The sequence below is a fragment of the Papaver somniferum genome, chromosome 3 (genome assembly GCF_003573695.1).
Source record: "Papaver somniferum cultivar HN1 chromosome 3, ASM357369v1, whole genome shotgun sequence".
Taxonomy (NCBI): Eukaryota; Viridiplantae; Streptophyta; class Magnoliopsida; order Ranunculales; family Papaveraceae; genus Papaver; species Papaver somniferum.
In genome coordinates this window covers 129,382,440-129,409,047 of record NC_039360.1, presented here as the reverse complement: position 1 = coordinate 129,409,047, position 26,608 = coordinate 129,382,440, and the positions used below count along the sequence as shown (strand labels likewise).

The 26,608-nt window shown below is 36.1% G+C and overlaps 4 protein-coding genes and 1 long non-coding RNA gene across 5 annotated transcripts; 4 read left to right on the top strand and 1 right to left on the bottom strand.

The window, feature by feature from the left end:
• Positions 1–3,693: 3,693 nt before the first annotated feature.
• Positions 3,694–5,757, top strand: LOC113357357. The gene is made up of 2 exons (XR_003363580.1): positions 3,694–5,061; positions 5,268–5,757. It is a non-coding gene; the product is annotated as an uncharacterized LOC113357357 (long non-coding RNA).
• Positions 5,758–7,506: 1,749 nt separating this feature from the next.
• On the top strand, positions 7,507–8,184 carry LOC113359982 (uncharacterized mitochondrial protein AtMg00810-like). The gene is made up of 3 exons (XM_026603537.1): positions 7,507–7,749; positions 7,896–7,987; positions 8,085–8,184. Exons 1-3 carry the CDS (start codon positions 7,507–7,509, stop codon positions 8,182–8,184), a joined length of 435 nt encoding a protein of 144 aa, XP_026459322.1.
• A 2,127-nt stretch (positions 8,185–10,311) lies between these two features.
• On the top strand, positions 10,312–12,570 carry LOC113361626 (ankyrin repeat-containing protein BDA1-like). Its single transcript, XM_026604814.1, has 2 exons — positions 10,312–11,121; positions 11,242–12,570. Exons 1-2 carry the CDS (start codon positions 10,531–10,533, stop codon positions 11,989–11,991), a joined length of 1,341 nt encoding a protein of 446 aa, XP_026460599.1. The 5' UTR covers positions 10,312–10,530; the 3' UTR covers positions 11,992–12,570.
• Positions 12,571–12,618: 48 nt separating this feature from the next.
• LOC113357356 (ankyrin repeat-containing protein BDA1-like) lies at positions 12,619–15,096 on the top strand. The gene is made up of 3 exons (XM_026600735.1): positions 12,619–12,648; positions 13,040–13,692; positions 13,897–15,096. Exons 2-3 carry the CDS (start codon positions 13,102–13,104, stop codon positions 14,692–14,694), a joined length of 1,389 nt encoding a protein of 462 aa, XP_026456520.1. The 5' UTR covers positions 12,619–12,648; positions 13,040–13,101; the 3' UTR covers positions 14,695–15,096.
• LOC113357355 (something about silencing protein 10-like) lies at positions 14,876–20,380 on the bottom strand. The gene is made up of 16 exons (XM_026600734.1): positions 20,180–20,380; positions 19,977–20,071; positions 19,769–19,841; positions 19,268–19,386; positions 18,964–19,110; positions 18,520–18,659; positions 18,222–18,309; positions 17,798–17,977; positions 17,160–17,318; positions 16,987–17,058; positions 16,734–16,870; positions 16,531–16,648; positions 15,896–16,182; positions 15,620–15,689; positions 15,449–15,517; positions 14,876–15,344 (listed from the first exon to the last, which is right to left on the bottom strand). Exons 1-16 carry the CDS (start codon positions 20,298–20,300, stop codon positions 15,213–15,215), a joined length of 2,007 nt encoding a protein of 668 aa, XP_026456519.1. The 5' UTR covers positions 20,301–20,380; the 3' UTR covers positions 14,876–15,212.
• Positions 20,381–26,608: the final 6,228 nt, after the last annotated feature.

Genomic DNA, 26,608 nt, shown 5'->3' with positions numbered 1-26,608 from the left:
CTTAGAGGTTCCTGTGCGAATGCAGAGGTTAGGAATAAAATATTAAAGATGCATACGCATGGGTAAATAATACAAGCATTGATGGCGGGGTGTCAGTAGTAGATGAGGATCAACTAAGCGATCTGATGCTTGACGATGAAAAAACTAAATGAAGGAAACACAATGACGGTAAGATATGGTAAAAATGTCGGGCACCTTATTTCACCTCTTTGCATATTCCTTTAATTACAAAAAAAGTTCTTCACATTTATTCCCGGAGACTCATGAATTGATCAAATAGAACATGTTGCTGCAATGGAATCAGTGACATGCTATTCTCATTCCACCTCTTGCTGTATATATGGTAGAAGACCTCACCAAGAAGAATAATGGTGACCTAGGTTAGCAATAACTTGAATCATATGAGTTGGATACTCGGTCCAGTGCAACAGTTATGTTGTTTTATCTAAATTAATTGGTACATCTAAAGGTCTGGGTGAATTAATTGGACTTCGTGTTTTGTACATGTAAAGTTATGTTAATAATTAAATTGTTATCGTTTTATGTATTCTTTCTTATATTTTCTCTATTGTGTGAATATAGGTCACATGTAAGGTTCTAAGCTTCGGGAGTTGGCGTGAATATTTACATCAGTTCGTGCTATCACTCGATTGATCAGTATTACTCCAGCCGAGAAGAAGGAGGAGTTAACTGCCTCATAGTTGGCCGGTAAAGGGTAAGCTTGCTTTTCATTGTGTGATTTGGATTCTTGGGGTTGTATGTTTATCCACATTTCACAACACACAATATGAAACTTTTTCTCAACCAAATGTCAGCAATCAAAGAAACTGTTCTTATTGGTATACAATAAGTCATTATTTGGTTAGCAATCGAAGCCTACGAACAGGAACAATAATGCATCTTTTTTAACTAATGTCATGAGATTAAAATGTGGCTACTTTTAGCTCATTTGTGGTAACTTTGGAAGATGCTATCGTACCCATCCTTCAAATCTACTATGATAAAGAATGAAGCCTAAATGGGAACATTATTTACATCACCTTCCTAGGTTTGATGAGATTAGATCTGTGGAAGCCGTAGGTGTTCAAGTTTGCATCACATCCCAGGAAACATGAGCTTTCAAGTTTGCATCAAACCTGAAACATGAAAAGTCTCCAAGAAAGTTTCGTTTTCCAACCAATATGCATAAACATTTAGTTACCTTAGTGGTTAAAAATATAAAATTACGTTTTGATACATATTTAGTTTATAGCAAACTCTAATGTTGTGTGCGTTTTTTTTTTTTTTTTTTGCACAAATATTGAAATTATCCTCAAATTATTTATATATTTTTCTAAAAATCATTTCATTAGTAAGTAATAACCCTTCTATTCTTCTTCAATTTGATCACTTCACTCTCCTCCTTCTCTACATCTTTTTTTCTTTCTCTCTTGGTATACTTACTGATTTTTGCATTTGTGTTTGTTGTATAGAGGGGAAAGATCGCTGCGATTGTTTTTTGGTAGAAATTAATGAATTCCTCACTCATTGTATTATAACTCCGAAGGATACAATAGGTGAAAAAAACACATGTCTAAAAATATAAGATCAAATATCACTGCAGGCGTTACCAGAATCAGCAAACAATGAAAGTGCAGATGGAGATGAATACATGGATGATATGATGGCATTGGAAGAAATAGCAGAAAAAGGATTACCAGAGACTAATGAGCATCATGATGCTAACTGATGGCAAATATGTTGATGAAAACTTGGATGATATGATGAAACTTGGATGATATGATGGCATTTGCAGAAATAGAAGCCGCAGAAAAGGCATCACCAAACAGTAATGAGCATTTTGGGTAACTCATAATTATCATTACTTACAATGCAAATATTAATTGAAGTTTTTTCATGAGTTACTAAAAATTATGCTCTCTAATATATGTTACATCATGACTTTATCAACGGTTGTACATTTTTAATTACCATTCAACCGTATAAATACGATTATGATGCATCCTAACCATATACATTTTGGTATTGTGTATCTCTTACACCTCAAATTTATCTTCAATTTAAATTTTATCTTCATATTTAATCATATGGCGAGGTGAAGCCGAGCCACACCAAATCAAATCGGGATGGGCCGAAGCCGAGCTTTATCAAATTGGGACCGGGCGAGGTGAAACCGAGCTTTACCAATTCAAATCGCGGCGGGGCGAGACAAAGCCGAGCTTTACCAAATCGGGATGGGGCGAGACGAAGCCGAGCCACACCTTAATAAAAATGTATTGTGATGGGGCAGTGAAACCCGACGCTAATATAAAATATGGCTAAAAGAACAAAAATGCCCGAGCTTAACACGGGCACAAAATCTAGTTGCAGTTTGCTATCATAAGCTACTTTAAAGTAGTGAACCACTAGTTTTTTTCTTTTTTAATTTTAATTTTTCACTGACACGGTTGGTTGTTGGTTTTATTTTGTTATTTAGCTGAATATACGAGGGGTTTCTGAAAAGTTAACGCTTCTTACTAGGGACGCATTAAATAAATAGAAGAATAATATTATTTCTCACTTGAAAAAGAAGCAATATCCATTTGGCATATTAAGGTGGAATTTGTGCTAGATCAATGACACAGCAGCTAACCTTACCCAATTACTACATCTTGTACGCCCACGTGTTTACCCCATGCAACATCTTGGTGCTTTGCTTTTTCTGAGGGAGGAAAGTGAAGTTGATGCTTAAGATAGCAATTTATAGGTCGACACACATGTGATTTGGTATTATGTCGTGGCAGATTGGACATATACACGTGACATATCTCTAGATTACCCATGACAGGAGAGTGTTTTTCCCAGAGGGAAAGGAAGAGATTATTCTTTCTATTTGGCTTTCCATTTACATAAAAAACAAAAACAAAAACAAAACAAACGATATCCTCCGTTTCACAATAGTGTTTCACAATATAATGCTTGTTTTATTGTGTACATGAAACATGCTCATTCTTTTAGAACGGAGGAAGTAAATTCTATGACGGGTCTTATGGAGGTTCCACACCCTCTTCAGAGCTGAATATATTTAGGACAATGAACTCTGGCATATATTTTCTTGAGTTATTATCCTACAGAAGTTTGAGAATGAAAGATAAGATGAAATTCTAAAAATTTGTGGGTGTAGAAGATGTGATATTTGAGTTGAAATTGATTGAATTTATAACGAACGGACTAAAAGTCATTGGATGGGACTAGCCTTTGCCGGCTCATGCTAGACCCGGAGACTCATATATAACGGCTAAATTTATAACGGTTATATTTTTCATATATAAATTATACTTGCAATTAATATTTTCCAAACATAACCACAAATGCTAGTTGATGTTATGAAGGAGCAAGAAGATGAAATGGTAGAAGCATTGTGCAAAAACTTGAAACTCAAAGCAAATTGTAGAAGTCACGGCACAACCACTATGGAGAAGTAGAGTTTACAACATAGTTGATTGGTGAATGCTCAAGCTCTGCTTGCCAATATTTTATGCATTTGCACACTTCTACAAAAGAAGACACGTGTGGAAAAGACTTCTGGAAATGTCCATCGTGTTTTGAGTTGGAGTGTACTGATTAACTGTATGTATGAATTGATATCATTATGTTGTAAAGTATTTAATTAATGGATATGTCTTTATATTTGCATCATCGGTGCACTATCATAATGTCAGGATATTAAGTGTAACTGAGGTGTTTTTTAGTTTGGTTTTCTGGTATTTGCTGTTGACGGTTACAGGTTGTTGTAATTGTCTTTTAGTTACTGTGTCAGGCTTCTTTCATGGTATCATCCCTTCTTCATTTTTCAAACTCAAACTTTCTTCGATCTACTTCCGCTTATTTTTGAGAAATCTACACAACCTAAATAATGTCGATCGATCAAATTTTTGATTCTCCTGAGAATCAAACACAACACTCACCAAAATTATCAAAATCAAACACACATTCAAATTCTACATCTCAAATCAACCTACATTTACCGCATCTTACAAATTTTGTTTCGGTTAAACTTGAAGCTGATGGATCTAATTACCTAATCCGGAGAAATCAGTTCGAATTTATCTTAATCACCACTGATCTCTTTGATTATGTTGATGGATCTATTGAAGAACCTGTTCAGTTTGTCAAAATTGATGGTGAAAAGACTTTGAATCCAGAGTATTATACTTGGCGAAAATACAACCGGTTTGTAGTGTCCTATATCAATGCAACTCTATGAGATCGTGTTTTTCGAAGTATTGTTGGTTGTAAAACTGCTCGTGAAATCTGTTTATATTTTGAGAAATCTATTCTTCTTCAATTTTCATCATGCAAATCACTTCTTCGTAGTCAACTTCACTCAGTTCGTAGAGGTAATCGTTCCATTTCAGATTATATTGATGAAATTAGGTCTATTTCTGATTCTTTGGTTGCGATTGATCTTCCTGTGGATGACTCTGATCTTGCTATGTATACGCTTCAAGGCTTAGGAAAAGAGTATAGTCAATATTTTGTTACTGCAAGTTACAGAGAAACTGAGTATTTTTTTAGTGATTTGTACTCTAAACTTATACATCATGAGCAGTACTTGAAAACTGAGGAGTTAGAGTCGAAATCTGTTTTAGATGCTCAAAATTCTGCGTTTTACACGAATAAATCAAACAAGTCTAAGAAGAAATCTTATGGATCATAGGATAATCTGAATTTCCATTCATCTTCTGATTCTGATGTTGTTGTTTGTCAAATTTGTAAGATTCCTGGTCATCTAGCTAATCGTTGTATATGGCGTTATACTCCAACTTCTAAGTATGGTTCTAAATTTTGGTTCCAAATCTGGTGCTAAGCCTGCAAGTAAGAGTTTTTCTCAAACAGATTTACCTTCTACTTTAACATCTTCTTCAGATACCTTGCAACAAGCTTTTCATAGCATTAAACTCAACTCTGCATCTGCTTGTAATGATCCAAATGTTTCTTCTTGATGGATTACTGATTCTGGAGCTGCAAGTCACATGACTAACTTTCAGTCTTGCCTTTCTAATGCCAAGTCTTACACAGGTAATGATCAGGTCATGGTAGGTGATGGTAAATTTTTACCAATTGAACAAATTAGTTATACTATTTTAGATACAAACTCTGTTCAATTTCATCTTCATGATGTGTTATATATTCCAAGTATTTAGGAAAATCTCATTTTTATTGCTAAGTTTACTAAAGAGAACTATGTGTCCTTTGAATTTTTTCGTTGGGGATATGAAATCAAGGACTGGGACATTAAAGCAGTGCTTGCTGAAGGATTTATGAAAGACAACCTATATCCATTAACTACTCTACAGGCTACTCAAATTGTTGCTCATACTGCTGTTACACGTATATCTGATTTTTGGCATGGAAAATTAGGTCATACTTCTTCAACAATACTTCATAAGGTGGCTTCTTCAGCTGGTTTTTCAATCAACACTACTTCTTCTCAGTTATGTACTCCTTGTCAGTTGGGTAAGCATCATAGGCTTCCTTTTTATCATTCAGACAGAGTGACAACTGAGCCTTTGCACTTAATTCATTCTGACCTATGAGGACCTGCTCCTGTTGCTTTCTCATTAGGGTTTAGATATTACATCTTATTCATTGATGATTTTTCTAGGTTTCATTGGTTTTATCCTTTGAAAACAAAAGATGAAAGTGTTGATTGTTTTAAACATTTCAAAAATTATGTCTGAAAATTTGTTGAATAAAAGTATCAAGTTGTTTCAATGTGATGGTGGATTTTAATTAATTAAATGCAAATTCAAGGTTTCTTGGTTGAATGTGGCATTAGTTATAGAATTTCATGTCCTCATATTCATCAGTAAAATGGTTTGGCAGAGAGGAAACACAGACATATCACTGAAATGGGTAATACTTGTCTTTTTAAGCTTCTTTACCTAAATACTTCTGGTATGATTCTTTCCTTACAGCTACTTACATCATTAACATATTACCTACCAAAGTTTTGTCCTTCAAGTCCCCATTTCAGATGTTGTTTAATACACTTCTTAATTATCATTTTCTCAGAACTTTTGGTTGTTGTTGTTATCCAAATATTGAACCATATAAACCTGATAAACTTAGTCCTAAATATGCTAAATGTGTCTTTCTTAGCTACAGTCATGTTCACAAAGGTTATAAGTGTTATGATCTTTCCACTCCTAAGGTTTATATTTCAGTACATGTAGTTTTTGATGAACATATTTTCGTTTTTCAACTACATGTTCTGATACAACTTCAGGTTGTTCTGTCACTACATCCTCCACTTACATACCTTACCCACATATATATTGCCTACTTCTACATTCAATGCTTCTGAACCTGATTCATCTATTCTTTCATCTGACCCTGTTATTTCATCTGACTCCACTGTTTGTCCCATTATTTCTTTTGAACCCACTTCAGATCATATTTCTTCAGTTCCAGCTCCTCTTCCAACTTCTACTATAATGAAAAGATCTAGAGCTGGTATTACTAAACCCAAATCATTACTTTCGACTTTTGTATCTCATTTCACCACTAAGTATCCTCGTATCCCTTGTTTGCTACCTTTGTTGAACCAAAAACTTATAAAACAGCTTGTAAGGATCCTAAACGGATTCAAGCTATACTTGAAGAGTTCACTGCAATTGTTGCTAATGGTACTTGGGAATTGGTTCCTTATGATTCTTCTTTGAATGTTTTGGGGTGCAAGTGGGTTTACAAGATTAAACTTCTCTCAGATTATTCAGTGGATAGGTTCAAGGCAAGACTTGTGGCTACATGTTATAATCAATTAGATGGTATTGATTTCAGTGAAACTTTCAGTCTTAATTGTTAAAATGACTTCAGTAAGGATTGTTTAGTCCATAGATCTCATAAGGAAATGGCATGTCAAGCAACTTGTTGTTTCAAATGTTTTTCTTCATGGCAACTTGAAGAGGTCTTTTATGGACTCAAACAAGCTCATATAGCTTGGTTTGAGACATTTTGTTCAGGAATTTGGTTTTATCAGGTCTTCTTGTGATCATTCAATGTTTCTCTATAATCATGAGCATGATATGATGATACTACTTCTGTATGTGGAGACATTGTGCTTACAGGTTCTTCTATGTTTCTATTGGAATCTTTGGTTTCATTTCTTCAAGTTTTATATCCTATGAAAGACTTAGGCACTCTACACTATTTTTTGGGCATTGAGGCTTGTTTTCATCCCACTGAAGCTAAATTTTGCTTACTCAAAAGAAATATACACTAGAGTTGCTGAGTAGATTTGATATGTTACAATGCAAGCCTTGTAAAACTCATGTTGTGCATGGCCCTAGAATTTCTGCATATCAAGGTGATGTCCTCTCAGATGTTACTGCTTATAGGAGTCTGGTCGATGGCTTGCAATATCTTATTATGGCTAGATCAAATATCTCTTTCTCTGTCAATTATGTTGCGCAATTTATGTATAGACCTACTGAAGATCATTTTCTTCTGGACAAAAGAATAATGAGGTACTTAAAAGGCACTCTAGGCTATGGTATTACTATTTCTTCAGGAGATTGCAGTTCACTGTCAGCTTATTGTGATTCAGATTGGGGTGGTTGCCCTAATACCAGGAGGTCTACTTCAGGTTTTTGTGTTTTTCTTGGTCAATCACTTATCTCTTGGTCTTTTAAAAAGCAGCCTATTATCTCCAGATCTTCAGCTGAGGCTGAGTACAAATCCTTAATAGTTGCTTCGGCAGAGATGGTTAGGGTCTCCTTTCTTCTAAAAGAATTGGGTATATCTCTTATTAAACCCTTTACTCTTCATGTGATAACATGTCTGCTGCAAGCTTGGACAGTAACCCTATTTTTCATTTTATCCGGGATCTCGTTGTTGTTTTCTTTCTCAAGATTGTTTTTGTTCCTTCTCACTTGCAAGTTGCAGACCTCTTCACCAAAGGCTTACTGCATTCTCTTTTCACTACTTTAGCCAGCAAGATGATGTACTTGTGTCGTGCACAGCTTGAGGGGGGAGTGTTAGAATATTAAGTGTATCTGAGGTGTTTTTTACTTTGCTTTTGTGTTATTTATTGTTGACAGTTACATCTGTTGTAATTGTCTTATAGTTACTGTGTCAGTCTATAAATGGCCTTTTCCTGTATCTGGTCTCCTTTATCGTACGTGTAATAATAAACTTTAGATTTCTCTCTCCATCTCTGATTCTTTCAGATAACTAATTTAAAATTTTCTTATTTTAAATTAAAATACATAAGATTAAATAAAATTACATTAGACTCAATTACTACTAAACTAAAAGCGAGGTGATATATATTCTCATTCATGGAGCGGCTTCTGGAGCAAACGGTGGAGCATCTAGAGGGAAAAAGGGGTTGAACCTGTGAAGATCGCTAAGGATGTTGAAACAAGGTAAAAACTGAAAAAGCTCTCCCGTTAGTTTGTTGCCATATCACTGCGGTTCTATGGATCACTTTAGCTTCAGTTTCAATGTAAACCTATTTCGGTCAGTTTGCATTAACATGCCAAGAAATTAGTTGACAGCATGACTAATTGCTTGTAAACAATTCGACAATCCATGAGCATCGCGGTTTTTCAGGTTCCCAGTTTGTGCAACGAACATGAAAACATTTTCCCACAAAGTCGTTTGCGAAAAATCTAACACTATGGATATTATCTCTTGTTTGGAAAACATAAGCTGTGCAAATTGATAAATCTTCTTCTTGAGTACACGAACTCTGACAAACATTATTTTGAGATATTTTTCTACAGATTTTGAGACCTAAAGATTAAGATTGAAGTGAAATTATAAGAAGTTGTGGATGTAGAAGATGGAGAAGATGTGATTTTGGAATTGAAATCGATTCAACTTATATGGAGAGGGGTGTATATTGGTCCATGCCGGGAAGCCCGCCCGTTTCCTACTGCAGGCCAGGCCAGTCGGGAGTCATAATTAGCTACCCAAAATGCCCGTCAGGCCGGGCAGGCCTGGTAGAAATACTTATTTTGAGGCCGAAAAGTTGCCCAAAGCCCATTCTATAAGCAGGGTAGACCAGGCAGGCTAAACAGGCTTCGGGCTTTTTGAATTTTCAAAATTCTGTAATAACCTATTTAGCTTCAATTTATAATTTGGAGATTGAATGAACTATAAGTTAAAATAATCTTAAATAATTAATCTTCTAAATGTAAAATAGAAATTAAAATAAGAATTTTAATCCAAAATATAACCAAAACACACAACAATTTGATCTAACACTAGAACAAAAACCCTTAAAAAATTTAAACGGATACCAGGCCAGGCTGTTCGGGCAGGTATCAGACCAGGTTATTAAATTCTAGGGGAAACCCAAGCCCGCCCATCTAAACTACCAGGCCAGGCCGCCCGTGAGGGGATGCAACAGGCTTTAGGCTCATTTGGGTACAGACAAGCTCAAGCGGGTACAAGCAGGTCGTGTATTTTCGGGTATTATTTACACCCCTAATGGATTGAGTGTCATCGTTAGATGGTGTAGAAGTTGTCGGCTCAACCAAGGACAGTCGTCTCAGTGTGAGACGAGTATCGTATCAATGTGATACAAGCGTCGGCCCATGATGATGCGGTCGTCTCAACGTTCGGCTCATCCCAAGGCGGTGGTCGACAAACCCTTTTCTTTGAGGGCTTGTCCATACATTTTATTTCTCTGTCAGACCCACTGTGGGGTAAAATGGGGAAAATCCATTGGTATATCCATCCAATTGGATTTGCTCTTAATACTAGGTTCAAGGTCTAATTTCAGTATAAGGTTATTTTTACCATGTTAAGTATGGGTTATTTAGAGCTTCTCCAATGGAATGTGTGTGAAGAAAAAAGTCTTCATCCACATAGAATACACAACATTTTCTACAAAAAATCATCTTCAACCCATTGATGTGAGGATGATGTGGTAAAAAAAAGTTACCCATCCTCTAGGTCAACCTCTAGTTTTAGACATTCACTTAGAGGATGTTTTCCCATCCTAGTCACATTTTTGTTAATAAAAATCATTAAAAACAAAAAGGGAAATAATTTTAACAAATTATATACCTACAAATGAGTAAAAGGATGATACAACATTTTATGGGTTGGAGACAAAATTTATTTTCTCCTAATATTTAGGATTTTATACCTAGATGATGTCTTAAAAGTGATGCCACATATGGAGGATCTACGATCACCATTGGAGAAGCTCTTAGGAGCTGAAATTCCAACATTTCGATTATATTATTCGTGGATGTCTCCCATAATATAAAATTGAAAATCCAGTGAAACTGCTCCAAATCATCCAGGATGATGTAATATGCGACGTAGGTAACACAAAAAATAACAAGAATTGTTAGGGTAGATAGTTTGCTTCCCATTGACTCTAATAAATAATCCTACACTTCGTTGACACGGCAATGTGAATAATGACCAAAGAGATATTCAAAGTAAACATCAATCTGTATAGATTTCTTATTGTTTTGTAAAATGTTTCTTGTTTGAGTTGAATGAACAATTTAGAGCCGAGAGAATATGGATACAAGGCTTTACGAAGCCTCAATAAGAGGAGATGTGAATTCCTTAGTGGAGTTACTCCAAGAAGATCCATTACTTCTACGTAGAGTAATTACTAGTTTTCATGAAACTCCTTTACATATAGCAGTCATAAGCAACCATGTTGAATTTGCCAAGAAGATTTTGAGCATTAAACCTGAACTTGCATCCGAGGTTGACTTGCAAGGACTCTGCACACCTCTACATGTAGCTTCGGCCGGAACAAATGTTGAGATGGTGAATGTGTTGTTAAGAGCTAATCCAGATGTCTGCAGTGTTATCAATGGTGATGGAAGACTTCCTTTACATTTAGCTGTCATCAAAGGTCGAGTTGAAATTGTCAAATTATTGATCCGGACTCGGCCTGAAACGGTTCGTGCGTTGACGAATAAAACAGAAACCATACTGCACTTGTGTGCAAGGTATAATCGTTTGGAAGTGCTGAAATTGTTGGTGCCAACGTTTATGCAGCATAATAGCAGTGAGGATCAAGTAGTTGTATCCATTAACTCACTAGACGATGATGGCAACACAATCTTGCATCTTGCTGTTGCAAGTAAACAGATACAGGTAAATTGATGGCAACACAATCTTGCATGTTAACCTTGATACATGCAGAATATAATTCACAAATAGCAGGAAAACTGATTGCTTAAACACTAAAAATGGGTATGTGAATTTTGTGTGCAGATGATAAAGTATTTACTGAAAGACAATCTTATGGGAGTTGAAGCAATAAATACTATAAACAAGAACGGTTATGCAGCTCTAGACATCCTATCACAAAATCTTATAAGAGACTTGAAAGACATTGAAATTGGAGATCTTCTCCGAGATGCTGGAGCATTAAGAGCCAGAGAGCAACAATTAGCAGCAGCATCAACAATTAGCTTGATAAGTAATCGGAATGAGAGATATCTTGAGAATGATAACCGGCTTACGAAGAAGCACAGTGCACTGATGGTGGTAGCTTCATTGATAGCAACAATGGCCTTTCAAGCTGGATTGAACCCCCCCAGCGGTGTTTGGCAAGATCATTTAGAAAAACCAGAACGCCTAGCTGGAACCTCCATATTGGCTGATAATGCCCCACGAATCTATATCTTATTCATGATTAGCAACACTACGGGATTTTTGGCTTCCCTAAGCGTAATCTTGCTGCTTATAAGTGGATTACCATTAAGGAGAAGATTTTTCGTATGGCTTCTTACGGTGATTATGTGGATTGCAATCACATCTACAGCCTCAACTTACATCATCGCTCTGATATGCATTTCAGCACAGCACATTACTTCTCCCCTTAAAGTACTTAAAGGTTTATTCTTTGCGTGGATAGGCTTTATGTGCGTCATTGTGTCGGTGCACATTCTCCGCTTACTCTCATGGTTATTCAGAAAATACGGAATAATACCCACAAGAGTGCAAGTCAGAGGAAGCTGAAGAGATACTCTCATTTAAGATATTGATGTCATTATGATTTGCTATAGTATAAAATCAAATTGCCCATATTAAATCAGGATCGCAATAAATAATGTAACCAGCAACGGTTTCACAGCTCTGGACATCTTGCACTCCGACTGATTGTTGCCGATAATTCCAGATACTTATCCACCATAAGGACCAGTAGGCTGCTTCATGTTCGGCAAGTTTCTCAAAAATTCAACAGGCGATCACTACTCCATTTCTTTTACAAACAGAACAGCTTGTTGTAACCTCCACATATTTAGCAGATTCTTGGCTTCCCTAGAATGTAATATCTTATAGCAATTAAATATCGATTGCGATCACCTTGATCTACAGCAACTGCGAACTGTCACCTGCTTAATTTTACCATCACTTAGCCAACTGTCTCAGCATCATGTTGCTCATATAGGTGAACTGCTCAATTTCAAATGATATCTGCAATTCTGCATTACTTTGAGGACGTAGTGTTCGCTTGGCTAGGGTGTGCACAGATTCTTCGCGTGACCTCATGGGTACTCGGGAAGCTATGGATCAAGTCAAAACATGAGCAAGGGTGGACGGAGTCGAAGTCGATTATTATTCTACTTGGAAATTAAAATTCCAGATTGAATTCCTATTCAGATGATTGCTTAGGTAATTGTCACTTTTATAAACAGGAAACTGGGTATAAAATAAAATGAGCAAAATTTATAATCCAGCACTTGTAACTGATCACGCCTAGTGCTAGTTAGTGCGGACAATTCAACAACATAAAAAAATAACTATACGTGCAAGCATGACATACTGTGGCATTTATATGGGGGTGTTGACATTGGAATAAATCAAGTATTCTTATCATCTTCATTTGAGTCAGTCAGAAAAATTCTCAGATTATTCGAAAAACTGTTAACATCATTAATGTGTTTAACTGGACTCCATTTATTTGTTACTAGAATTGCTTCTTCAACGAATCCTTATTTTAAGAAATTAACCTTAAAACACTTATCTAACAAGACTTTTCTATAAAATGGTTTCTGTTATGCAGATAATTTCATTCTTGCATTCCAGGAAGAGCCAGGTTAACTAGGGAAGGTGATAGAGATAGAGATGTGTACAAAGCTTTACGAAATAGCCGTGAGAGGAGATGTGGATGCTTTAATGGCATTACTTGAAGAAGATCCAGTTATTCTCACTCGATTAATCACTGATTTTCATGAAAATCCAATACATGTAGCAGTCATGTGTGGTCATGTAGATTTTGTGGCCAGAGTTTTGAGTATTAAACCGGAACTAGCTTCCGAGACCGACTTAGCCCAATCTTCCACTCTGCTTCACTTGGCTTCGGCAGGAAACAATGCTGAGATGGTGAATGTGCTCTTAAAGGTTACTGCAGATGCTTGCAAGGCTATTGATCGAAACGGAAATATTCCTATACAAGTTGCAACTATGAAAGGCCGAGTAGAAATCATGCAGTTATTGATTGATACTTGCACTGAATCGATCCGGGTGTTGACAAGTCGAAAAGAAACTTTGTTACACTTGTGTGTGAAATATAACCGTCTGGAGGCCTTAAGGCTATTAGTGCCGCTGTTTCTGCGGGCTGATAACGATGATAATCCAGAATTTGTGTCAGTTAACTCATCAAACGATGAAGGGAACACTATCTTGCATCTGGCTGTAGCCATGAAACAAACCGAGGTGAGGAATTAATCGCATATATGTTGCTTTGGAGCAAAATTAGCTTGCGAAGTCGCAAAAAAAAGCTTTTTGAAACAGTTTTTATAACGATAGAAGTCATTTATCCGCTTTTCTCTTTGCAATTTTGTTGTACTTATTGTTGGCCAATATCGTTATGACTCATGAGACCCTTGCCTAAACATGGTTATGTAAAAACAAATGCAGATGATACGATATCTACTGAGAAAGAGGGACAATCTACCCGAGCAAGAGAGGGACAATATTATGGCAGTCGTTGGAGCAATAAACAACATAAACAGCAATGGTTTCACAGCTCTGGACATCTTAATGCAAAACCCTGCAAGAGATTTAAATGATGTAGAAATTGGAGATCTTCTTAGAAATTCAGGTGCTTTAATAACTAGAGAGCAACAACTAGCAGTATCACCTACTCATGGGCATCCCAGGCTAAGACGTGTGGGTGGTTGCAATGAGAACTGTAACGAGTATGATAATTGGCTGACAAGGAAACACAACGTACTGATGGTGGTAGCGTCATTGATTGCAACCATGGCATTTGAAGCTGGATTAAACCCACCGGGTGGTATCTGGCAAGATAACTCTGTGCTTAAGGATCATTCAGGAAAACCTATGCACTTAGCTGGAACCTCTATTTTGGCTGACAATGCCATACACATTCACTTCCTGTACATGATCAGTAACACAACTGGGTTTCTTGCTTCCTTGAGCATAATCTTACTGCTTATAAGTGGGTTGCCCCTGAAGAAAAGATTTTCCATTTGGATTCTAACAGCAATCATGTGGGTTGCACTCACATGTACAGCATCAACCTACTTCATCACTTTGTCATCCATTTCAGCACGGCATCTATCTAAGCATGGTGCTCCTCCTGTTGAGGTACTTAAAGGTTGGTTCATTACATGGATAGCATTCATATCCATCCTTTTGTTTGTACACTTTCTCCGCCTGATGTCCAAAAGAAAGGCAAGTGAAAGAAATTGAAGAGGTTACTTTTTAAGTCCTTTTGAAACTAAAGATGTACCTACCAATCTTTGCTTCCTTTCTTAGAAATCCTAACCACAATTCTAACCTTATGTCTTGTAATGAATTACTAAAAATATCAAACTGTACTACAAAGTTCATGTGTTTATGCGGTGACCGAGCGTAAAACCTTGGGCCAAAATAGATAATTTATCTCACTATATGGTATAAGCATGAGCGCATACAGAACCGAAACATGTGTAGATAATCAAAGAGAAACTCAACCAGGATAGTAATCTTGTACTGTGGCTGGGATACAAAAAATTAAATCAAAATTGTAGGTATACAGTTGATTTAAGGCTGGAGGAGACCCTTACTAATCCTAAAACCACGTTTCTCTCTACTGATGCTGACTACTTTATAGGTGTTGGGTCAAAAATCGGACCATATTTGATGAGCATTCATCTAACATTCTCACCAACTGGTAAAAGCATGAAGACATACAGACAACTGCTGACACGTGTAGAAAACAGGATGGTTTAGCTCTTGAATCTTGTACTCCGGCTGATTTTAGCATTGATTCCGGATACTTCTCCACCATAAGGACCCATTGGCTTCTTCACATCTCGCACTTGTCCTTTTCGCTTCATTACTGCTTTATTGTGCTTGTTCTGCAAAAAGGGAAGCAAACAAACAAAAAAGTGTTATTAGATTACGGCCAAGAGATTTATGCTCTGATCCATCAAGAACCTAAAATATCTTGCCATGAAATTACCTTGTAATTTGTCCTGGGATTCTTCTTGCTCTTGTTTCGAGGGCGAGTCAGACCTCTATTCTTCTCCATCTGTAGTTATTAGAAATGCATATATGCGTAAGAAACTAAGCTCACGGTAGTGATCAAGAAAGAAATAAAAGTTCCCTTGGGTGACAAGGAAACTGTAATGACCTGAGTAGTAATATGCCGTTTTCCATCTGCAACTTCCTCTGTTCCTGCCAGCGGCAGTGGTGCTGAAGTTCTGCATAACAGAATAAGCAAACCATTAGAGTTTCAGATGTTTGAGAAATCTAGATTTGTCAAAATTTCACAAAACTAAGCTCGCAACATAATTTGAATTACGAAAAATGCACACAAGCTTTTGTGTATTGACGAAGTAATCATGATTCTGGAGTTCTAACTTGGCATATGGTAAACAAAAATTTGCTAACATTATATAAACCTGACCTTGAATACAACTGAGCTTTGGCTGAAAGTTTTGCATCTCGTTGTTGTTTCACTTGCTTATAAAATTCGTCTTCTGACTCTTCTGCTTTTACATCATCATCATCAATGTCAGCTCTGCGCCTCTTCCTAGCTCCTGGATTACCTTCATTAACATCACCATCCTCATCCTCATCATTGTCATCATGGATAGAGCCACCTCCAGCTTTTGCTAGAACTCTGAGTTCATTCTTCCTTCTTCTTTCACCTATATCATCTCTCTTGGGCAAATCGTCATCCCCAGATATAACCTAGATATCAACATTTAATGGATACATTTTGGGGTTAAGCTGGTAATGGAAATGAAGGACTAAACCCTAGACTAGATAGTACTAACAGGGTCAGGATTTTTGCCCTATAGATCAGGTAAAAAATGATAATACGTATAAAAGACACTCAATAAAGACACTCAATAAGCTGATACAGATCGACAATAATAGTTATATAGAGTGGCTTAGAGATCATTTATCAACAAACAGGATTCACCAACTAATGATGACCCTTGTTGGTCGTCTTTGATGACTCAACATCACAGCACATGGTTTAACTTGCTAAACTAAAGTTTGAGATCCACAGGGTAAAACCTTTCAAATTCATACCTTGGGTTTTTTCTTTTTCACTCTAACAAGTTCTGACAGTTTACTTGTCTGGCGTTTACTTGCATGTCCATCTTTCTCAACAACCTCGTCGTCAAAATCATCCAATGATTGAAGCTGCCTGCTCAGTTTACATGTCTATTATTTTCAGTAGCTTAGACATTGGAAAAGGTATAAAATTAGGCTCAAGTTCGTCAAATTTATACCCATTAACCCGTGCAGTTAGATGTTTATGAGCTTGATCATGCTTTGGTGCAGTAATCATACCCTTCTGTTTGTATTTTGCCTCGAGATCAGCTCTAATTTTCAACATCTCCATGCTTTGCTTTCCAACCTGATCAGTCTGGCAATTTTTCAAATTCAGAGTAGTCAATCATATCATCCTTCCAATTTATGAGAACGTAACAACACAGCAGGCAAGACAAAAAGCATAGATGACAATCACATATGAAAGCAGACCTGCTTGGTTTTCTCCTTGCTTTTGTAAGCCTTTGACAGGTCTGCTTTTTCCGGCTCGGGTGCTCCAGGAGGCTACAATTTGTTTGGTAAGATTTGAGGATAAAGGTCCACTATTCAGTGAAAAAGAAAACACGGATAAAAATACACTAAAAAAAGGGTGGTAGGTAAACTACCAATGACGTTTCCTGTGTTTTTACGGAAACTGATGAAGGTCTGTGATTTTTTTTGTGTGCTTCAGATGTGACCGCATCAGCGTGTTTGAGGATATCAATTTCATTAAGGTTAATGATCTCTCCAATGCTAGCGGGAAGATTCTCATCAAGTTGCTTCATCTGTCAGAGAAATAGAACTCCCAGGCTGAGTCAGGTCAAACATGGAAAGATAAAGCTTAAGATATAGCACAAGCACACACGATGTGCAAGAAACCTATAAGAACCATTTTGAACTTAATAAGAATGAGTACCAGCAGCAGCAGCAGTTTAAAAAATTCAAATTTCAATCAGTATCAAGAAATCAATCTCGTAAAACTTGAGTAAACAAGGAAGTAATAGGGTGACTACAAGGTACGTGTGTACCTTGACATCTTAATTACCATACACAACGAAGAAATTGGAAGATTCAGGATGTTTCCAAACTAAGGCAAGAAAGCTTACCACTCAAATAACTACAAGGATACTTACTAGTCAAATAACCTAACCTTATAAAAAGCAAACGGCTAAAGAAAAGTATGCTCAAACATCAAACTACAAAATCTCACGCATGCATGGTCATATTTGTGTGACAGGAAGATTGCTAGGGAATAAATACAAACCTTGTCCACTAAGTTCTTCATCTCAACAATACGAGCTAACACGGGATGCTCGCGAACAGAATGCCCCTCTGACTTGAGAAGAAGATAGAAGGTAATAGCTTGGCTATAACTCAACAGCAGAAGTCGTTTCACCTCCAAATAGTGCATTCCTCCTTTGGTTGTATTCTCCTTTATATCAACCTTCAAAAAGCATACCAATACCTTATAAGTATATGATACAGAAGTATAGGAGTTGAGGTCGAAAATCAAGATAGAACCGACATTCTAGACCTTCCTGACAAATTTGAAACTCAGTTAGCCTTCTTAATTATGCTTTCAATATCAATATATAATTAACTAATGGCACCAGATAATTCAAATTCGCTCATTCTAGTTGAAGTGCCAATCCACATCCAGGTCATCCTAAGAAGATGAAGAAAAATACCTTGTTAAGCAAGGGGTTGACTTTTCCTTCAAGCTCATCATATGCAGAATTCAGTTCAGATAACAAACCAACTATTTCTGGGGCTGAGCTGTATATCATAATAAACAAGATATATATGAAAAAAGAAAAACATAAGAAATGGCACAGCATGTCTCGTACACACTCGAAGCTGCCTTCTTTGAACTAGCAGACTTCCTTACACAAACGAACAAGCATTCCGTGATCGGATTTGGTAAAAGAGCACCAACAATTCACACAGTCACACAGTACCAAAGCAAAGTGTCCCGAAATAGCTCACCTGTACACAACGTCCATTTGTTCCTCCCTAGTCAAAGCACCATGATCTTTCTTTATTTCCTCGTATGCTATGTCCTTGCCATCTTGAGTTTCTAAATGTGCATGAAATTTTGACGAAACTTTACCCTTGACCGAAATTTCCTGCACAAATGCAAGTGTGATATAAATGCATCAGCTAACCCGAAACAAAATTGAATAACCAAATAGTTCTCATTTTCCAGATAAGCTAGATTTATTTAAGCAATCATGTAATGTAGCTCTCATTTCAAGTACCATGAAAAAGAATCAGAAACGGGGGAAAACAAAAGAAGAAGGATTCAACAAGTGGGATGGCCTTCTGATTTGACATTGAATTCTGCTATAACTTAAGCAATTTCCAAACAAAGGCAGGGAAACACAAACTTAATTCTTGTGAAATTGACACTAGACTTTCAAAAAACACTACCTCTAAAGTTGGCTCGACATCCGAGTTATTTTCGTCCTCATCGATATCATCAGGCATGAAGTCTGCTTCTTTAAGAGTCTTAGCCTTTTTTTGCTCCAAAATCAACACCTCTTTCTCCTCTTCAACACCCCCCTCCTCATCATCTGACTGTAAATTCAAATGAACCATAAGGCAAATTCAGTATTGAAATAAGGCTGCGTAGACTTTAAAACGTTCATGCATTTGGGATAGAATAAAAAAAGATATATTAAGAATAAAGAAACAGATTCGCTCACTTCCTAAGCACAAAAAGTTTTATTCTTACAAATTCATCAACTTTGTGACGCCTATTACCGAAAGGTAATTCCTTTTCTTCTTCTTCTTCATCACTTTCATCATCAACAATCGGAAACTTTTCTTGCATGTACTTTAGACTCCTTTCAACTAGAGGCACAAAACATCATGATCAGCCTAAAGTCATAACATTGTAAGTAACTAATCAAAATATGAAATTAATAGGTTCTGAGCTCCAATTAATTTTCCAAGGAACTATGCGTAGTTTAACAATATACGTCACCAAATCAAAATGTAAGTCTAACCAACACACCCAGCAGTTAATCCTTAATAAAAATCATAACTAGACCATTACCAACTCGTACGATGAGCAACATGCCATTAGAGAAAACCCCAGATTCAAATTCGGATTTGGATAGAATTCTATAGCTATTTCTATTAGAAGCATGATATGACAAATTCATTCTGCGCACAACGAATAAATAAGAAATGAATGTACAGAATGCATGGAAAGTAGGACATTTTCCCTTACTTTTAGCACCAATCCCCCTAAGTTTGGGCTCGTCTTCATAATCATCCTCATCCTCATCCTCATCATCCAGACCCTGACCAAACACATAACAAACAAATTTTGAACCCATTTTAGTTTAATTTTCTAAAATCTCAAAAGAACCCATTTATCTCATTATCAATATACGAAACTCCTAATTTTACTAAGAAATTAGGTACTGATAACATACCTCAAGATCCATGACTGGGTTTGCAATATCTTCATCGTCAGAATCAGCCATATCATCATTAACATCTAACGGAATTACATCTCTTTGTTTATGAACTGAAACATTATCACAAATTTAAGTAAGGTAACAGCAAAAAAAAACTGAGTGAGGTATTTTATGAAATACTTAAAGAGTACTAAAACCTAAGAAGAAAGAGAACTTACACGCGTCGATTTCATCATCATGGTCATCATTACCAACGTCTTCATCGGAGATATATTCATCTTCTGTTTTCTTTTTAGGGTTTTCTTTGAATTTTTTCTGCCGATTTCCTCCTTTTGCCATGATTCCCGAGAGTTGCAGTAGCAGAGTTGCGAAGGAAACTACTAACGAAGATGTAAACCCTAAATAAACCCTTTCGAAATCGCAATCGACAAATATAGAAGATATAGATTGATGGAACTGATATTTCAACCCAAGTTATCTAAATAAACACAACAATATTAGTTTTAGGCACTATAGGTATTGGCCTTGGCTTTGGCTTTGGCTTTGGGAGCGGCTATATTACGTTACCACGTATTATAAAATAGAAAATAAAATTTACATAATTGTCTAATTAATTTTTTTAAAATTTCTTATTTTTTCTCGAAAAGCAAATACTATTTATGGGGATTTGAAAAGAAGGCTATTATTGGGGCATCACATTCCATTAAAAGGGCGTCACCTAATAGGACAAAAACGGGTCACCTAAAAGTAATATCAAAACCTCTTATCTCAAATAATTGTGTAATGACCGAATAACCCTTTAGTTAATTTTAATTTTATTTAATTTAATTATATAATAATTAATTTCTACGGTTGGAATCAATCCAGACCTGGACGTAAAACCAATTTCTACTGTTGGAATCAATCAAAACATGAACGTAAAATCAATTTCTACGGTCGGAATTAAAAGGAACCTGGACGTAAAATTGAAATTTACGGCTAGGTTGACGAAAGGAAAATTTAGTAAACTAAACCTAGACGTAAAATTGAAAATTACCGTTGGAATTCAACTAAACTTAGACGTAAAATTGAAAATTATGGTTGAAATTCAACTAAACCTGGACGTAAAATCACTTCTATGGTTGGAATTAAAAGAAAACTGGACGTAAAATGGAATTTTACGGTTGGAATTAAAAGAAACCTGGACGTAAAATGAGCCTCTACGGTTGGAAACTAATCCAAACCTGGACGTTAAACTACATGCAAATAAAATTTTACAGTTGGAATTAATCCTAACCTGGACGTAAAATCACTTCTACGATTTTTAAGTTTTATTTTAGTTAAAGGGTAAGCTAGACATTTTGTATATGTGTTAGCATATCCCATAACTACTTTTTTGGATATTAAGAATCCAAGTGAAGCCCCTCTATTGGAGTGTGACGCCCCAATAATAGCCTTCTTTGAAAAGGTAGGTTTTTAAGTTTTATATGTGTCAAAAAATAAAGATGGGCCACATACGCCATATCTTAGACGGAGGGGGCGGACGATACAAGTCTTCTCGATGGATACTTGACACTAGTAGCCTCGTAGGTTAGCAATTCTTCTTTTGTTGAGGAAAAAAAATCATTCTTTTAGATTAAAAAGAGAATGCACTTGTTAATAATGGCAATAGTCCTCCAAGGCATTGGAGGAGAATAAACTGATTTCGAATTGAGAATAGATTTGGGTTCAAACTTGTCTTGGTTAAACTCTCGAATTATGACTCAAGTAATGGAAGTTCTAGATCCTTAGTAATCTTCGTTAGAAAAAATGATTGTTGACAAACTATTTTTGTTTCATGTTGATCATTTGAAAATTTTCCAAACAACATGCGGACTATATATGGCAATTTCAAATGTTTCAACTTAATTATGTGAGCAAAAGGCCTGCTTGGAGATAGTCTGAATTCCGCAGACTATATAAGTTTGCAAACTCGGGGATTAGGTGGGTTCCCAAATTACTACAACTTACTTTCCCGAACTGCCAAGGTTTGCAAACCCTTGTGGCCCGAATTTCGCAAACTGCCAAGGTTTGCAAACCCTTGTACCCTGACTCCGCGAACTGTCAGAGATTTGCAATCCCGATTTGCAAACCTATCTAGTTTCATTATTAACAGAAGGTCATGAACTACTTTACATGCTTGTGTTCGCTTTTCGTTATAATTCCCATAGACACTTCTAATACAATTTTATTCACAAAGTCATTTTGTGATGTAGATCATTGATTAGTTTCGAGTGTTATTGAACACTGCTAATACTTGTTAAGCTCAAAGCCCACTGGGCCGCTATGAACCATCATTATGCACAATTTCAGAATCCTGGACCTTAATTGAAAAACATAGGGTAACTAGTACACCACCAACTTTTTCGTTGGGAAACCTATATGGACAATCCTTGTACGATCTATATGTTCGGTTACGAAACTGTATATAGGATTGTTCTAACAAGGTAAACCTAGTATACACCCAAACTGTTCATGAACCTATTCCAACAAGAACAACGAATCTTGTAGTTATTTACAGTTGAATTAACACTATATAGTCTTAGGCACATACAACATGTGATATTTCAATTATAAAGATAAAACAATATAACACATAAAAGAAATAAAACAGACACCATATATTTATGTTGACGAGAAAAACTACTTTGTTATAGAAAAATCCTAAGACTTAGTTGTTTGCGGATAAAAAAAGTTTGTTGGTTTCTTTGGTAAAAACGATGGAAAAGGCAAGTGCTCAATGAACCAAAATAGTCTAAAACCTTTAAACAAATGTACTGCATGAAAGTACTTTGATTTCAAGAGACTATTGTTTATGACTCTATCCTAAACTGAGAAAATGGTCGTTTCAGATTCAATTCGGTCACAAGGAAGTAGAAGAGTCGATCTGTAAGGAAGGAAGCTGAGAATGTGTAGAGATCAATGGAAATTGATTGATTGATGAGTGATGTGTTGAATTGCTTTGAAGATGATTTCTATATGTAATTAAGACCGACAGAAATATTTTGTAAGTGCTTGATAATTGACTGTCGCAAGTTTACTTACATAGAGTCTGGTTAAGTTCTTGTTGTTAACTTAAGTTCTCCTATCAAGTCATAGGTTGAGGGGCCTATTTATTACAAAGGTGGTTAGCACACCGATATTTTGTAAGTGGTGATGGTTCAAGAGGAGTGTAAGAATGGGAAAGTGGGAAATCGTGTGTTAACCAATTCCATTTTGCGTGGGAGACTTGGTTGATTGACCATCCACTATCTCGTTTACTACACTTCAACTGTCATCACGACTTACTCACATTTCTCATCGTGGATGTATTGTTACATCGCATATGGCATAGGCCGGCAGACCAAAGCCCTAATGATATTCTCCCGTGTGACACGAATTGGTGTCTCGTATGAAAGTATGCTTTGCAGACGTATTTTATGTGGTCAATCGTTGACCTAGTCAGACTATGAGTCTTAATTGATGAATTGAACATAGTTTATAATCATGGTTATGATGGATAAAGTATGAAGTGTTTGCTAAGGCAACAACATGCTTTGTGGACCATAAACGTTGAGTCTGGTGGATCACTGATGATTATGACATATCATTACACTAGACGAAACAACAATCATATTCAGATGATTTGAATAGATAAGCATAGGTTAATGAGATTTTTTGATCGATCATAAACCATTATATTGGTGTGTCAAGCATTTGACATGAAGTCATATGAAGATGATCATTTTTGAATGATCGTAGAAGGTTCATCCTCAATCCACATGTCATGACTAAGTCGAATGACGAAACAGAGAGATTATAATATTAAAATATTAGTTGACTGGCCAATAAAATATTAAGTGATGAACCAACTATATATTGGTTGATGAACCAATAAAATATTGATAGTTGGATCTATGGAATATTGCTTCTCAAATATTGAAAGTTGAATCAATATGAGGAATATTGCTTTGCAGAGCAATTAGATGTTGAATCAATAAAATATTAATACAATATTAATTATAATATTGATAGTTGGACTGCATAATAAATAATTAATAAAAATAGTTAGTTATTGAATCAACGTGACATCACTGGCGTTTGAACATGTTCATGATTATGCTCTGCAGAGCATTAGGTTCAAGACCCTAATTTAGATAGATGGGTGATCCATGAATGATTGAAAGAGAACCAACCAATGAATGAGAGGGGATCGGCCATTGGTGGTGATGCACTGATCAAGTGGCTCCCAGGTGTTGTGCAAAGGACTTACCAAAGTCGATTGACAAGGATTGGGTGCAAGATGATCAATTAATGTTTAATCATAATTAAAATTACGCTCTGCAAAACATTAGATAGTAAAACCTAATTGTGGTAGAAAGAGGGACCGACCAATGGATGTAGAACTGGTCATTAGTGGTGGTGGGACTAGCTAGTGGTGTATGGATGATGGTCCAAGTTGATGGAATGAGTTTGAACCAAATATAGACCGTAGAAGAATAATTAGGTGACCATATTTTGATAACCAAAGGGACCGACCATGGCTAGCCATGGTGATGCACGTGTCACCATGTCATTCGCGGACCATTCCTAAGAGTATTGGAATTCTTTGATGGTCCATCGAGCATTATTTTGTATTTTTAAAAGAGTTTGATCTTGACTGAAACTCTGGATTTTGTTTGAAGGATGCAATAGAACCAATATTTGGATAATATTTGAATAATATTATTTCAATATTTTTATGGTAGAAAGTCATGATGGTTGCGGGACCACTTGCTTTATAAACCATATGGTCCAAGGAGAAAGATTTGATAAGAATCCACTATTATATTGTATAAACCAAGGCTTTGGGAGGAGGATAAGATATTACCAAATCCGAAAATTCTAAAGATATGCATTGAATATTTATTTCCAAATTTAACAAATACCAACTATATTCCAAGCTATAAACCAAAATCATGCATAGTTGATAACAAATAATTAGCACACAACCACGTACTTTACTAATATAGTAACTAGAGATATGTAAATCACTGGAATATGGTAAGCATATATTTTCGATATATAAAAGATATTGAAATTCCGATTTAAGGATCATGACTTGAGTATCTAAGGAAAATACTGAACATTAAGATGTTATATTTTAGCAGATGTTCAAATCACTATGCCGACATTATGTAAACATTTCCAATCTAACCAAAATACATCTCGATGTCTACAGAAACACTAAGATAGTAGATATATTCAAAATGTAAGGTTCGGTCAGACATGTAGGATCGGTCCTGACTTAAATCCTTGTGAGCGAGCGGTCCTGACTTAGATTCTTGTGAGCGAACGATCCTGACATAAAACCTTAGGATCGACCCTAGTTGAGATCCTTAATTAAGGATCGGTCCTGGTTAAGATCCTTGGGAAATTGTAGTCGTTCATTCTTCAATCAATATAGGGGTTGTTCAGCGTAATGTAGTCAATCTCGGCCGATATTATCGGTTTCGATACTTGAGCGAGAAGAACACCATTATACCGGCGATACGAAATATGGTCGATAATCTCAATATTATAGCGATATTACCTATATGGGAAAAATATTTACTATAAAATGTCTATGTATAAATTTTGGAACCGATATTTCAACGATAATATCTCGATACAAAGTTGTACCAATATATTTATCTCCACCGAGACAAACCAATATACAATATTAATCACATTGGTTCTGCACACGGTCTGCCTAGCATGCACCCGTTCCTTAATCAAGCACATAAACATTACATATTTTAAGGTATATAAAAAAGAAAGCTATTATTGGGGCGTCACATTCCAATAGAGGGGCTTCACTCATGATTTTAATGTCTATTTAGTTGGTTAGGGGGTGTCCTAAAAGGCATCTAAAAAGTCTCAACTGTCCTTCCATCTATTTAAACCTAATCAATAAAAAAAAAACTAAAATCAGTTTCTCTTCTACTAATCAATAACAGTGATGATGATCGACAACAATCCGACGAAAATCGATAATCAACTGCTCAATTAAGAAAACCAAGATGAAACCGACGCATAATTTCAAATTCTTTAATTAACCGCACCCAACGATTGTGTGATGTTTGATTCGACACAAACCCAATACTTTTCCCTATCTAGCATTTGAATGATTTGATTTGTTGAAATAATTAGGAAAAATTAGGTTTGCACAATCAGTTACGGTCAGGTAAAAACTAAGTTGGTTGCACAAAGTTGTTGATAATACAATACGTTATCAGCACGAATAGCTCGATGCCACCAATTGATAAATTAGTGTTCGATGATGTTTATGCCAAGCTGCCGGGTATGATACCCACAAAGACATATAATCAACTTCACAATTTATATTTGTGTTTTGAGTTGAATTTGTGTTTTTGATTATATATGTGGATAGTAGTACTGACTCTGTTGCTTCTATTAATCAGGGTAGTAACACTATTAATGGAGGCAAGTTGTTCTACAAGTATTGGAAACTTGTACGAATGTTTTTGGGTGAGTGCGGGAAGGTGAGAACCGCGACTCCGTAAACTTTAATAATTTTCCGCTAATTATTTTTGTTATGGTACTTGCGGTTTTAATATCGGCGAAGCGAGAAATTGTTGTATCCCTAGAGGATAACATAAATTTAATTT

Coding starts and splice junctions, on each gene's coding strand:
- LOC113357355 (XM_026600734.1), bottom strand. CDS start 20,300: ATGGCAAAAGGAGGAAATCGGCAGAAAAAATTCAAAGAAAACCCTAAA. Junction 19,387..19,768: donor TAGGGGGATTGGTGCTAAAA/GTAAGGGAAAAT, acceptor TTGTGCCTCTAG/TTGAAAGGAGTCTAAAGTAC. Junction 18,310..18,519: donor CAAATGGACGTTGTGTACAG/GTGAGCTATTTC, acceptor TATGATATACAG/CTCAGCCCCAGAAATAGTTG.
- LOC113361626 (XM_026604814.1), top strand. CDS start 10,531: ATGGATACAAGGCTTTACGAAGCCTCAATAAGAGGAGATGTGAATTCC. Junction 11,122..11,241: donor TTGCAAGTAAACAGATACAG/GTAAATTGATGG, acceptor TTTTGTGTGCAG/ATGATAAAGTATTTACTGAA.
- LOC113359982 (XM_026603537.1), top strand. CDS start 7,507: ATGAGGTACTTAAAAGGCACTCTAGGCTATGGTATTACTATTTCTTCA. Junction 7,750..7,895: donor TAGTTGCTTCGGCAGAGATG/GTTAGGGTCTCC, acceptor TTCTTTCTCAAG/ATTGTTTTTGTTCCTTCTCA. Junction 7,988..8,084: donor ACTTTAGCCAGCAAGATGAT/GTACTTGTGTCG, acceptor TATTGTTGACAG/TTACATCTGTTGTAATTGTC.
- LOC113357356 (XM_026600735.1), top strand. CDS start 13,102: ATGTGTACAAAGCTTTACGAAATAGCCGTGAGAGGAGATGTGGATGCT. Junction 13,693..13,896: donor TAGCCATGAAACAAACCGAG/GTGAGGAATTAA, acceptor AAACAAATGCAG/ATGATACGATATCTACTGAG.